The sequence below is a fragment of the Sceloporus occidentalis genome, unplaced genomic scaffold (genome assembly GCF_023333645.1).
Source record: "Sceloporus occidentalis isolate IW3139 unplaced genomic scaffold, rSceOcc1.0.p SCAF_5, whole genome shotgun sequence".
Taxonomy (NCBI): Eukaryota; Metazoa; Chordata; class Lepidosauria; order Squamata; family Phrynosomatidae; genus Sceloporus; species Sceloporus occidentalis.
Genome location: NW_028316985.1, coordinates 97,803,694 through 97,818,181, shown reverse-complemented (window position 1 = coordinate 97,818,181; position 14,488 = coordinate 97,803,694). Strand labels below are relative to the sequence as shown.

Sequence of the window (14,488 nt, the reverse complement as noted above, 5' to 3'; positions counted from 1 at the left end):
TTTTATTTTATTTTTCTTCCTTTCACGATTCTTTTTCTTTTGAAAGCCTCTAATGACTGCTATTGAGGTATCCCATATTGTGTTCATATTTACTTCTCCGACTGTGTTTTCATTAAAGAAATATTTCATTTGTTCTTTTGCTGTATTATTAGATCATATTTGATTAAATGTTATCTAATTTCCATGTGAATTCCCCTTTTAGGTTAAAGGTTTCCAAAACAATTTGATTATGATCAGATACTTTATTTATTTTTATTTCTACCTCTTTAATTTCTGTCCATAAATCTTTTGAAATAAAAAAATATCAATTCTATAGACTGAATTATGTGGGTCTGAAAAAACTTTATATTCTTTACTGTTCCCGTGTGGAGGTCTTTAAACAGAGCCTTGATGGCCATCTGTTGGGGATGCTTTGATTGATAGTTCCAGCATAGCAGGGGGTTGGACTGGATGGCCCTTGCGGTCTCTTCCAACTCTATGATTCTATTATTCTGTGATCACTGCCATGCCTTCTGAGAAGCAGAGCTCTTGTCCTTGTTCCTGTCATAATTACTGGTTAAAGGGGAGTTTGGTATTGATGTTATAGCTCCAAGCTTGAAATGTGGTTCTTTATAGTTTTGCTTCTGGGTTTCTCTTCCAGCTCCTTTTATTTTTTTTTAATTCTCACTTCCACTAGAGATATATCCCATTTCTTGCATTTCTTGAGACCCCATTCCATTCTTTCCAAAACAAGCTTCATCTTCAGAGGCATGGAGTTCAAGCTGCTGCTCCTCTCCTCCAACAGGGCAACTAGCTTGCACTTGCCTCAGGTATAGCATGGCAGGTCCTCTAACAAGGAAAAAAAATATCATGGTACAGATGTTGCAGCTCACTGCAACAACTCAGTCACCAACCATGTTCATTATTATATAATGTAGCTGCACAACACTTCCAGCCTTGCCCTCAAAATTCCCCTCAAAATGTCTAATAATAATAATAATAATAATAATAATAATAATAAAATTTATTTGTATCCCGCCCCTCTGAGAATAATCTTCTAGCTTTCATAACTTTCACTGTTGTATCTGAAGCAGGTGGAATACCATGCCCTGGTCCTGACTGATTAAATGTGGTTAAGCAAGTGGCAGCAGTGTGTCTATACTACATATGTTAATCTTGTTCAATTTTTTCCCCTTAATTTTGAAATTTTCTGATGATTTCAACTATGAAGCTGAAAATCCAATGGCAGATGATTGCTAGCACAACAGAACTTTCCTTCCATCATCTTCACCCTGCAGCTCTCTGCAGCACCTAATAATTAGCTCAGAAGGATTTCTTGGACTTCTGGAGTATCTTTTTGTGGTGCACAGGAGGCTGCAAGGGAGAGGGGGAATCTCCTCTCAGCAAAGTATTCTTTGGCAAAATGTCATTGTTTTTTCATAGTAAAATTAAGTAAAATAAAGGATCTGATCATAATTATAATATTATAATAATAACAATTTATTTATAGCCCACCCAATCCAGGCGGGTTACAACAGTAAAGAAAATACATATAGCAAACAATAGTAACAATAAAAATAACATGACAAATCACAATAACAATAAATAGCAAAAAATACATCACAATTCACAAAAACAATAAAAATAACAATGAAAAACACATAGCAATTAACATAGCAAAACAGGTACAATAAAAAATTAATCTTCATTCTCAACCCCCCCATCCCATTCCTGAAAAACAATATTAAATAAAACACAATCTTAGAGCATTACAGTCTAAAACCACAAGGGGGAAGTAGGAGCTCTCCATGCCACATACCCCTAAGAGATTACTAAAGACCAGGTGGAAAAAGGAGCAGGAGCTGCCTCTTGGCCCGGCGTTCAGCCAGCGGGTGGTGAAGGAAGGGAGGGAGCGTGGTTTAAGACCTGCCATCACTCCACCCTCCAGAGTCCAGGGGCCAAGGCAAGGCAGAAGCCCAGGTGGAAAAGGGCACAGGAGCTGCCTCTCGGTCCGGGCCAGCCTCTGCCCAGAGTCCCAGTTGCTGGGGAGATTATATTGGTTTGGTGTGCAACATATTTTTATAAGGAAATAATTATCAACAGTTTGTGAAACCTGCTTTCCATTAGACAATTTCCGAGTATTATGTTGACATGCAAAATGAAAATAAGATGTATTTGAACATGGTTAACTTTCCCCTAGGGGTATCATTGCTTCCCATTGGAATTGGAGAGAGATATGATGTAGAACAACTACGTACTTTAGCTGGGCCATCTGCACATGACAGGATAATAAGGCTGCAACAGTTTGATGACCTTTCCACTATGGTTATACTGGATGAATTTGTCAAGAAACTTTGCACAGGTAAGTATCACATGTCTTTAGAAACTAAACCAAAAAGACATCAATAAAGGCAATGATCCCATCTCTACTTTCTCCAATTGCTTGAATTACTGTATATGCTCATGTATAAGCCTAGAAATTTTAGCCAAAAAATTGACCCAAAAACATGGCTTATCCAAGGGTAAATTTAAGTACTGTACTTTAATTCTTATGTAAAAAGGGAACCATCTCTAGGTAAAAGTTCTGTTTTAGAAGCACTGACCTCCCCTCAGCTCTCTCATCCATCCAGATTTTAGGGTGAGCACAAAGCAATTATGACTGCTAGAATTTTGTAAGTTCTTTGGCATTGTTTTCCTTTCCTTCATTCTAGATCCTTTGTTACATGCTCTTAGGTTTTACCCTCGACTTATCCATGAGTTATATAAAAATACATAATTTTGTCCCCAAAACCTGCCCTTGACTTTTACATGAAGACTGTTAAATTGTGTCTGTTAAGTTAAATGCCCACAATTCATATAGCAAAGATGTTGCTAATGCTATTTTAATTGTTTTCTATTGTTTCATAAACACATTCCACATCAGAATCTTCCAAACCACTCTAATTATTTTACCATTTGCATTGATTCCTGTTTCTGTCATTCTATAGTGGTGGAATTACATACTCATGTGAGGCAAGAGGCTATGGAGCTGGCAGCATCGCTGCTAGCAGAGTATCCAAAGTCAGACAGGCTTTTGCTGAGCAGCCAAACAAAATGTGCCAAAAGAGGTAGTTGGGAAAGAGTAGTACTGACATATCTTTAAGAGACAATGGCAATAACACTATTGTCTAGAAACCAAACCCTATGAGGACAGATTTGGAGAGCTAGGTATGTATAGCCTGGAGAAGAGATATTTAAGAAGTGATATGATAGCCCTGTTTAAGTATTTGAAAGGGTGTCAAACTGAGGAGGGAGCAAGCTTGTTTTCTGCTGATCCAGAGAATAGGACTCAGAACAATGGATGCAAGCTACAAGAAAAGAGATTCCACCTGAATATTAGGAGAGCTGTTAGACAGTGAAACACATTCCCTCAGAGTGTGGTGGAGTCTCCTTCTTTAGGGGGTCTTTAAACACAGGCTGGATGGCCATCTGTTGTGGATGATTTGATTGTAGTTCCTGCATGGCAAGGGGTTGGAAAGGATGGCTCTTGTGCCATTTCTATGCTTCTATGATTCTATGATCCCTGACATATAATGCTATTCTTACTTCTTTCCTATTTGGCATATTTCTCTTAAAAACATTATACCCCTCTTACTGTATTGCAATCATGAGACACATCCCACCAGGTTTCAGTGATGCCTATTGTATTGCATTTGCTTTGATGTACTAGGAGTTCAAATTTCTCTTGTTTATTTCCTGTGTTTTGTGCATTGGTGTACAGACATCTAAAACCATGGGTCCTCCCCTAACAATGGCCTGTGTTTCTCCCTCCCACTGTTGGGTCCTTGTACTATTTCCCTTCTTCCCTCTATAACAGTTTGACTATTTCCTCTAGCCCTTGATGAACTCCTATCTTCCAAATATACTGTCTCCCTCCCCCATATAACTCAGTTCAAAGCCCTCCTGTTCAGATTTTTGAGACTGTTGGCACAAATGTTTCTGCCAACTGGTTTGAGGTGCAAACCATCCCTTGCCAGAAGTCTCTCCTCATGACACTGCAGGCCATGATCCAAGTATCCAAATAGTTCTTGGTGGCACCATCTTCAGAGCCACTCATTTCCTGAGACACCTTGTCAGGACCACAAATCCTGATTCCATAGCCCTCAGCAAGGAGCCCTCCACTACCACACTCCTCTTCCAAGGCTCAGTAGCAGCTATTCTCTATAGTGGTACGCCCAGGGTCACCTGCACTTTTCCAGAGGGATGTTCTTGCTGCTCTTCCTTATCATCCTTGATAAGAGAAAGAGCTTCAAATTCGATTCTGTAACTGCAAGCTTCCAGAACGGTCCCTGGTTTCCCTACTTCTGTGTGTGACATTCTTCCAAATGTCTACCTCCTCTGTATGTGAGGTGACCTCCTCCCCAGAAACGTCCTGTGTGTTCTCCATCCAGGACTGTCTGTTCTGTTCTGTCCAGAAAAATCCTCTTGCTCCCTAATATGCTGAAGTGTTCCTACCAGGACTACCAACTTATACTTGGTGCAGGTGAAGTTCCCTACATCCATAGGCAAGAACATAAATGTACCACAACTGTTAGTGGTGATTGCAGTAGCACCCTCACTGTCCATATTCAGAAGTCTTGAGTGGCACTGAAACAGGACTCTGGGCTTCCCCCTCAAAAGGTCTTCAATTAAACACCCACACAAAACACCTCTGTTGGCCTTGCCTGTTCACCAAACTCTTTCACTTAGCTCAAGTGATTGGGCTGCAGCTATATAGAAAACAACTGCTGCTAGCCCCTTCTCAGATAAGTCTCTGACTTACTTCCTCTGAGCCAAAGCCCCCCAGAAGCCTCTTTTAGGAAAAAAATGGTGGAAAAATAAAGGAAAATCCCTGAAACACAGCTCCCAGCTCATCTTCTACTCTGTGCTCTGATTCTTCCTTGAATATTTGTGAAAGTTCATGCATCATTAGGCCTGTGCCTCTGGCAGCAGTTATAAAGAGCTAGGCTGCTAGTTCTACCCCCAATGACTCACAGAAGCCCCACCCCCTCAGGAGCAAACACACTCACCCACGTTTGAAAAACTTTTGCAGGCAAAGATGACCTCCCAGACATCCATTGCATTATTGCATTCCACTGCATAACGATGTCCGTTGCATTATGTAATTTCCTTTGCAATCGCCTTTTTGTCTTGCTACAGTCCAGCCCTAGAGCCAGACTGTTTATATGCTGGTGCAAAGGTGTGCATTTTATGCTTTGAGGTGGATCCTCCAGAGTAGTAGTCCAGCACTCAAACCACTATGCCATGCTGGTTCATCTGCCTTATTGCTATTATTGCCTCATCTGCCTTATTTCTGCAAGAAGTTGTGCATTATTGTCTGGTATCTTAGTAGCTTTCTCTAAAGGTCATCTTAAAGCTGAAAGCTGAGCATTCACAGCCATTTTTCTTGATTTCATTCCCAATTACAAGCCCTATTTGACAGCTGTCAGATTATACTATTTAAAGCCAAATTGCTTTTCCTTGCGGTTATTCTTCTTAGCCACAAGATGTCACTGCAACTTGATCTTTTCTCTTTTCTCACTGTTCCTGAATTCTATGCCCAAAGGTCAAGTACTCCAGATGTACCTCCAGATTCACTTCCTCTCTTAATGTTGCATGTTAAGTGTCCTTCACCTTATCGACATTTCACATAAACAAAATTCCTTCTTTGTCTTTATTTTTCAGTCTGTTTTTAAATTGACTTCTTAAAAAAAATATCAAAACTTCAAATAATCCTCTTTTAGACATAGCTCTCTGATTTTAAAGAGTGTCTTTTAAAGATATTATTGCTTAATTTCTCCTGTCTCCTCAAATTTATTTTATAAATCAAAAACAACATCCTTAATTCTTCTGTTACATAATTTTTCAATTCCTTTTTACATCCAAGGTAGAAGCTTTTATTTGCTAGAAATCATTCACAGTCTTCAGTTAGGTGCTACTTTGAAGCTTTTACATATTTCTCAATAAGTTGAATGAGGAGCACATGCCATTCACTGGCATGTGCTCATGGTCCCTTCCATCTGTTTGTGTCCCACTGCCTTCACAGCAGCACACCAGGTGTGGGAAAGGGACCTTTGGCCTGTTACAGACTGCCAAAATAAAGCTGCTTCGGGTCTCTTTGGAGGTATGCTGTTTAAATGATGCATGCGTCTTAAGAATCCGGAAGCTGCACCAAAGCTGCACTCCAGTGCTTAGGAATGGAGTGTGGCTTTGGCGTGACCTCCAGACTCTTAGGACCCATGCATCATTTAAATAGCATACCTCCAAAGAGACCCGAAGCAGCTTTATTTTGGCAGTCTGTAACAGGCCATTATGAACTGCCCCTGAATTTCTCATAAAAAGGGATCAATTTTCACTGGTCCCAATACTTCTGGACTGGCAATATCTATAGGTGGTGGCTCTGTCTTCAACACCATTGCAAGTGCCATTCCAACTACTAAGTCGAACTGACAAGGACCCCAAAAAACTGAACTGAAATCAAGGATACTGTTAGGGAAGATTGTGAAAAGACACAGTCCCATTTTTGAAAAACTTTACTGATGACAAATGAAACTCTTCAAACAATTAGAGACAGATGAGAAGTAAAACATGACATAAATATGGTCAGAATCCTGAATGGAACAGTTCAGTAATGTACATATGGACAAAAAGAACTATAATAAAAATCTGTGTGAAGAAATAAAAGAAGAAAACAAAAAATATAGAACAAGAAAAATGTGAGAAATGAAAGGGATATTCAAACCAAGAGTAGGAATGCTGTATCACCAAACGAGAACACATTACAAGATCAAGGCAGAATAAAAAGATGGTAGAAACAACACAGGGAAAATGTATAAAAGAGTTCAAACAAATGACAGATTTCTTCAAGAAAGAATCATTTGAAGATGCACCCATGACCTTAGAAAAGTGGAAAAGGCTCTCAAAGCATTTGAAATAAATAAATTACTTGATACAGATGGTATGCCAATAGATCTATTTCAGGCTAAAGAAACAGCATCTATTCTTATTTTAACAAAACAAAAAAATGCCAACAAAATTGGAAAATAAAAGAACTGGACTATACATTCCAGTCCACAAAAGACTGTAATAACAATCAGACTATGCCTTTGTTCTCACATGCAAACAAAGTGATGCTCAAGACATGGAGCAAGACATCTGAGATGTTTAAGCTGGGTTCAGAAAGAAGCCCTAGGGAAAAGAAGTTCAGAAGAAAATAAATCTCTTCTTGATAGATTACAGCAAAGACAAAGTAGCTTTAGAAGGATTAGACAAATTTAAGGACTAGAGATCGTGTGTGTATATATATATATATATAAAATCTAGTATCTGAGATAGCCAGCTTCTTAAAACTTACTACTGTACCACTTTTTAGGGGATATGAAGGAAGGGGGCTATTGTGCTCATATTCTATTTGTGAGCAGAGCAGAGCTACTGTCTGAGCAAAATGTTGGACTACATGGGCCTTTGATTTTATCCAGTAAACTATTGGTTATTTTTATTCTAGAAGACTAATGGTTATGCTTATGCCTTTAGAAACTGTCCAAGAGTGTGTGGATGAAGATGGGAACATAAAGGCAGTAAGTATATATTACTTACATTTTATCTCACTTTTAAGTTGTAGGTTAGAAGAGATGCATGGCCAACAGGTTGTTCATGAACTTAGGCAGGTTACAGACCGCCCATTTGGGGCGGGCTGTACCCGCCCCTTTCCCCGGAGTATCGGGGCCTCAGCGGCCAGAACGGCAGCCACTGAGGCCCCGATCCGCCGCTTTCCGGGCTGCGGGGTCTGCTGAGCGCAGCCTTCTGAAGGCTGCGCCCAGCGGACCAAACCAGGAAGGAGCTCCGAAACGGAGCTCCTTCCTGCTCCGCGGAAAGGGCGCATTATGCGCCCTGGCGCGGAGCGAGGACGTCATGTCCACGCTGCCCCGTATAGAGGCGGCGCGGTTGTGACGTCCTCATGGCGGCAGCTGTGTGGAATGGCCGCCGCCATTTTGTGCGTGCGGAGTGCGCACTAGGGTTAGGGGGGTGCGGAAGCACCGCCCCTTTCTAACCCTAGTGCGCGCTCCGCACGCACAAAACGGCCCATTTGTAACGGGCCTTAGTCTATCTTGAAAGTCACTTGTCTCAGAATAGCCCCAATTTTGTTAAATTGGTCATGATGAAGAGTGAGCACTGAGCTCGCTTGTGGTATGCTTCTTTTGAGAATAAAGGTTATAAGTCTTTTTTTTAAACTTTCATTGCAAGGAAACTTGCTTAAGTATCTGGACTCTAGTGCATTTTCCATCAAGACTTGGTTAAAAGTCAAATACTAAAGTCACTCATAAAAAGAAACTTTTCCTGTTATAAGAAACAAATGCCATGCCACACTTCAATAGTTCATTCCCCTCTTTGGCTTTATACGCCATTGTCTAGAATATCCCTGATTCACATACCCTTCAGCACTGTGAAGGCCTTATTTGGAGCCATGCTTATTGCAGCGACTGCCCAGTTACAAGAAAGTATCACTTTGGGTGCCTGTGTACACTTCCAGGCCCAAAACCATGTCAAGGGGAAGGGGTTAGACCTGAGTGACAAACAAGTATGGATGGTCATCTGTCTGGGGTGCTTTGATTGAGAGTTCCTGCATGGCAGAGGGTTGGACTTGATGGCCCTTGTGGTCTCTTCCAACTCTATTATTCTATGATTCCTTTCTGTGATTCATATGAATGCGTTAATGTTCCAAGTTTAGACTCCAGTATCTCTTGTTAAAAGAATGTCAGAATAACAGATCTAAGTCAGTTACATTTTTGTCATCAATTCCTTTGCCTAGTTCTGATACATGTATAGTTAAAGTTTGCCAATGCTGAGTAGATGTAAAATAATAATTATGTATCTGAATAAAATAGTTGTTTCCAGACCATTCTTAGCAGCCTCATTAGTTGCCAGTTTTAAAGACTGTGAATTTCAGGGCACAAAAAAAAGGCACATGGGTTTATTCCAGAGTTCTCTTTCATATTCCATTCTCTTTGCCTTTCATGTTACATTTCATGGTAATTTTCTTTGTGAGTAGTAATAATCTAACAGTTTCTAATAAGGCCACTGATACACAGCTACAAATGGGCCAACCCTGGGAATCTGTATCCATAAATGAAATAATGAAATGAAATAACCAACCTAATTTCTCTGCTTAAAAATAGAAAGGCCCCCAGATTTGATAACATCCCATCTAAATTTAGCAAAACCAACTGCACCTATGGGCATCTATGCTAGTGGCCCTATTTTTCCAGATAGATAATTCTGGAATGATTCTTAATGGCTGAAATAAAAAAAAATGTAGTTCCCATTTTTAAGAAAGAAAGTCAAAAGATACTAGGAATGACAAACTAATACGCCTGTTGTCTATGCTGGAGACACTTTATGCTTGTTTTCTTTCCTCTAGACCAGTAGTTCCCAAACTATTTTAAGAGTGCCCTATAAGAGATTTTGAACTTCAACTCCCAGAAGCCCCATCCATGTTGGCTAATAGTCTGGGATCCTGGGAGCTGAAGTCCAAAATCCCTTAAAGAGCACAGTTTGGTGACCACTGTTCTAGACTAACCCTCTTCCTGAAGCAGAATGATAGTCTATCTAAAGCCCAAGCAGCCTTTAAAGAAAGTTATTCTACAATGGACCACTGCTTGGTTTTTGCTCACCTCACAGAGAAGTACTCAAGACCTACCTCCAGCAAGATCTTTGTAGCATTCATGGACCTAAAGGCTACATATGATTCCATCTTCAGGTCTAGACTATGAACTAAACTGAAAGCTATAATGATGGACACCAGACTCTCTGGCCTTACTAATGTGCTTTATAACAATAACCAATTGTGAGAAACATGTGGTTCAGAGGGATACCTTTCTGAAGCTATACTCCTATATTGAAGGGGATGAGACAGAGATGTGTACTTGCATTCACCCTATTCAGTCTCTATTTGAATGACCTTGAGGAAGAAATAAGAGACAAAAATGGTTATACGCCTAGATTAGGCAACAGGAAAAAATCTGAGTTTTATTTTAAGTTGACGATACTGTGTTACTGTGCTGGGGATGTCTAGCTTGGAGAAGAGAAACTTAAGGCATGGCATGATGGAGCAAACTTGCTTTCTGCTTCTCTAAACTCTAGGACACAGAGCAATGGATCCAAGCTACAGGAAGAGAGATTTCCCCTAAACACGAGTAAGAATTTCCTTACAGGAAGGTAGAACACACTGCTTTGAAGAGTCAAGGATTCTTCTCCTTTGGAGATTTTTAAAGAGGCTAGGTGGCCATCTGCTGGAAATGCTTCGATTATGTATTTCTGTATGGCAGGGAGTTGGACATGATGATCTTTTAATTCAAAACTACTAATTTTCACATGTAAAATGAAAGAGAGAGCCAGCGTGTTATAGTGGTTTGAGTGTAGTACTGGACTCTGGAGACTGGGGTTCAATTCCCTGCTCAACCATTGAAATTCACTGGGTAACCTTGGGTAAGTCATACACACTCAGCCCCAGAAAACCCCATGATAAAGTCACTTTAGGGTTGACAAAAGTTGGAAATGACTTGAAGGCACATAACAACAAATAAATGAAACCACTGTATTAAGGGAGCCTTGCATAAATGAACAAAAAAATTTTGGATCTTCTACAGTTAACATGAAGGCATCATCCAAAATTCACCCAGGGATGACTTGTTCTGTCACTGGGCTCTGCTTTTCTTATGATTTCCAGTTTGCTGGCCATAATTACAGATTTGTGTTTTCTTAATATTCTCAGATGGGGTGAGGTGGGGGAAAACAAGTGAGGCAGGCTCATTGTCAAGAACTGCTTTAACTTTCCCCCATTAATTCAGTGAGCAAGACCTCTGTATAACAAACAGAAAATTGGCTCAGGTCCAGACAATTGGGCAAACCATATATCACTATATGAACCAGCCTGGGCTCTGAGATCCTCAGAAGAGGATCTGTTCTCTGCCCACCCCCATCACAAGCATAGTTGGCAGGGATGCAAGAGAGGGCCTTCTTGATGGTTGCCCCTAGACCCTGGACATCCTTTCCTAGGGAGGCCAGAATGGCCCCTTATTGTCCTTCCACCAGCAGACCTTCCTGTTCAGACAGGCATTTAAAACTGAAAGTTTTTAAGAATGGTGTTACATTGTTTTAAAGTATTTTAAACATTTTTACCTTTTAAACTGTATTTCATTCTTTTAACATGTAATTTGTTTTAATATTGTAATAATTTAATTATATTTTAATGTACCTTTTTGTTTGCTGTAAATTGTACTTTTTTATATATATTGTAAGCCACCCTGAGTCCCTGTTTGGGGGAAAGGGTGGGATAACAACAACAACAACAGCAATAACTTTATTCCAGAAAATACCCAGGTGTTAACAGAAAGACATCTGAAGTCAGAAGAGCCATAATCCACAAACATTGGCATACCCATAGCAATACCCTGCCCATAAACTTTGCAGGCTTTTTCTTAATTTGTTTAACTACCAAAACATACCAACCCTCTCTGTTCACAGCAGCTTGTTCCACCCAGCCCCCCAATGCTCTACCAATTTCTTCACTCTTACCTGCCTCCCCCCCCCCCCAGCAATTATGGGAAAATCTCTCCCACACACATCTGCCAATTCCAGCCTCAAAAAATAGACTCTTTGAATCAGCCCCCTTACATGTCATTAATACTATGCTTCCCATCATTCCCCTTCCACTCTAAACAACTACATGTTTTTTTTATAACTATTCCAACATAATACCCATGCCAAGGACAGGTTGCATACCTGTAACTCTGTTTCTTTGAGTGGTCATCTGTGTTCTGAGATATGTGGAATGTAATGTGCCTGCATAGTACTGGTTGGAACTTCCAAGCAGTAAGATTGGTGCTTTCTGGTGATAGCCCCACCCTTCTCAGCCTCCCTATATAGTGTGCCTCATGCATGTAGGCCACAGTCTGAAGACCAATATTTCCTGTATCGTATTATGATTTTTTTCCCCAGAAAACTTTCAGTTTTAGGCATCTCCACCATATCAATGTTCTGTTTACATTTCCAACATTTATTATATTTAATAGTAAATATTTTTGAATTTTTCAATGATGTTACTTTCCATCCCTGCTCCTTCTTCCAGTAATTCTCCTTTAGATCCTGAGATTTTGTAAATATTTAGGTTTTACTTCTTGCGTAGTCCCAACTACGTAGATCAATAGTTCTTCCCACATCTGTTGCCCATTTAATTATGTTTTCTTTAATTAAACCAGACTCTTGTTTTCTATCTAATAATATATTATACAATCTTGCTCTTTCCTTTCCTTCTGTGATTAATAAAATGTCATCATATTCCTTCGGTTCATTCCCAAAATTTTCTAATTTAACATCCATCTTGTATCTTTCTTTGAGTTGCTTATACAGAAACAAATATAAATTCAAATTAAGTTGTTCAAACTCTTCAATAGATTTCAATTCATATTTGTTAATATCTGTTTTCCAAAGAATATCTTTATACCTTAACCAATTTTAAATTTCTGCCCATCTTCCAAAGAAGGCTTCATGGGGTGAGACCCATAATGGTATTGACTTGTAGTTTTTCTTCTTCACTTCATTCCAAGCATGTAATAGGGCTCTTGTTATCACAAGGTGGCTAAACTCTTTATGGACAACTGCTTTCCCATACCATATCCATGCCACCCAAACCTATTATTAAAACCTTCTAAATTTAGTAGTTTACTGTTTTCTAGGGACATCCATTCAGAGAACCAATTTAATGCATTTGCTTGATAGTAAAGTTCCAAGTTGGGGACACTTCATCCTCCAGCCTTTTTCTCTCTACTCATTTTTGTTTCAACTCACTTGTGGTCTCCTCCCAGACCATACAAATTTTCTTAGATCTTTATTCCATTCCTGAAAATGTTTTGCATTATTTATAATATATTTATAATATAGCGCTCTCCCTCCGTAACTGTCATATTTCGGCCTGTGAGGAAGAGACTAGGCTGGCCCAGCGTCATCAGGGGCTAGCCTGAAGATAGAGCGCCCTCCCTCTGTAACTGTCATCTTTCGGCCTGTGAGGGAGAGAATAGGCTGGCCCAGCATCATCAGGGGCTAGCTTGAAGATAGAGCGCCCTCCCTCCATAACTGTCATCTTTCGGCCAGTGAGGGAGAGAATAGGCTGGCCCAGCATCATCAGGGGCTAGCCTGAAGATAGAGCGCCCTCCCTCTATAACTGTCATCTTTCGGCCAGTGAGGGAGAGAACAGGCTGGCTCAGTGTCACCAGGGGCTAGCCTGAAGATAGAGCACACTCCCTCCATAACTGTCATCTTTCAACCTGTGAGGGAGAGAATAGGCTGGCCCAGCATCATCAGGGGCTAGCCTGAAGATAGAGCACCCTCCCTCTGTAACTGTCATCTTTTGGCCTGTGAAGGAGAGAATAGGCTGGCCCAGCTCCACCAGAGCTGGAGAAGAAGAGCCCTCCCTCCGGTCCATCTGCCTTGGTCCAGGCCTCAGAGGGAGAGAGGAATGCTGGACCTGATCTCCTCCCCTCCTCACCATTCCCTTCTCCTTTTGTGTCATGTCTTTTTAGATTGTAAGCCTGAGGGCAGGGAACCGTATAATTAAAGAGATTGTATGTACAGCGCTGTGTAAATTTACAGTGCTATATAAATAAAGCTTAATAATAATAATAATAATCCACAGGGTTGTCATAAGTTGAGGTTGATATGTGGGCAGCTAACAACAAGAAGAAGTCTTTTTAATTGTTTTTTTCAAACATGCTTAGGGCTTTATCACAGCAACCCCTTTCACACTGGCGTCCTCCAACCTGGTAGAATACCGGCATAGGAGCAGCCACCACCACACTTCTTCCTTTAGTGTGATGGGGCTGATGGGGCTGCTATATAAATTCTTTTAGTTACTTACAAGTTGTTCCCTGCATGCCTTGTATACTGAAGATCTTTTACTAGTTCTTTCCTTTCCTTTCCTTTCCTCTCTCTTATCCCCTCCCTCCCTCTCTTACATCTTGACCAGCATGCCTTTTGAGGTGGGCTTCCCAACTTTTTTGTGGTATTTCAGAGCTCCACAGTCCCAATCCACTCAATTTTTTTAACTTCGGGGTTCCGAAACACCATGAAAAAAACTTGAAAAAAATTAAAAAGGGAGAAAGAGGAGGGAAAGGGGAGACTGCCAATCATATTACTGCCATGGGAAAGGCTTTCTGCACCCACAGTAGGGAGAGATTGGCATTTCATTCACAGGTTTCTCCTCTGAATAAAAAGATACAGGTCAGGGTGGGGCAGCTATAAGAGGGAAGTTGCATTGGCGGGTTATAGACCGCCACTTGGGACGTCCTGCGGACGTCCCATTTTAAAAAAGGGGCGTCTCTTCTAGACGCCCCTGGCTCTAGTACGGACTCTGTCCGTACAACATGGCGCCGGCCGTTCCACACGGCCGGCGCCATCTTTACGTATCGGACACTGTGCGTCCGAACGTGTCGCGGCG

At 40.7% G+C, this 14,488-nt stretch overlaps 1 protein-coding gene across 1 annotated transcript in view; it reads left to right on the top strand.

Moving 5' to 3' along the window:
- VWF (von Willebrand factor) overlaps positions 1–14,488 on the top strand; it is a 248,454-nt gene that overhangs the window by 117,766 nt on the left and 116,200 nt on the right. Inside the window, exons 31-32 of the mRNA XM_089527208.1 lie at positions 2,180–2,341; positions 7,531–7,574. Coding sequence (XP_089383334.1) covers positions 2,180–2,341; positions 7,531–7,574 — 206 coding nt within the window. The remainder of the gene's footprint in view (positions 1–2,179; positions 2,342–7,530; positions 7,575–14,488) is intronic.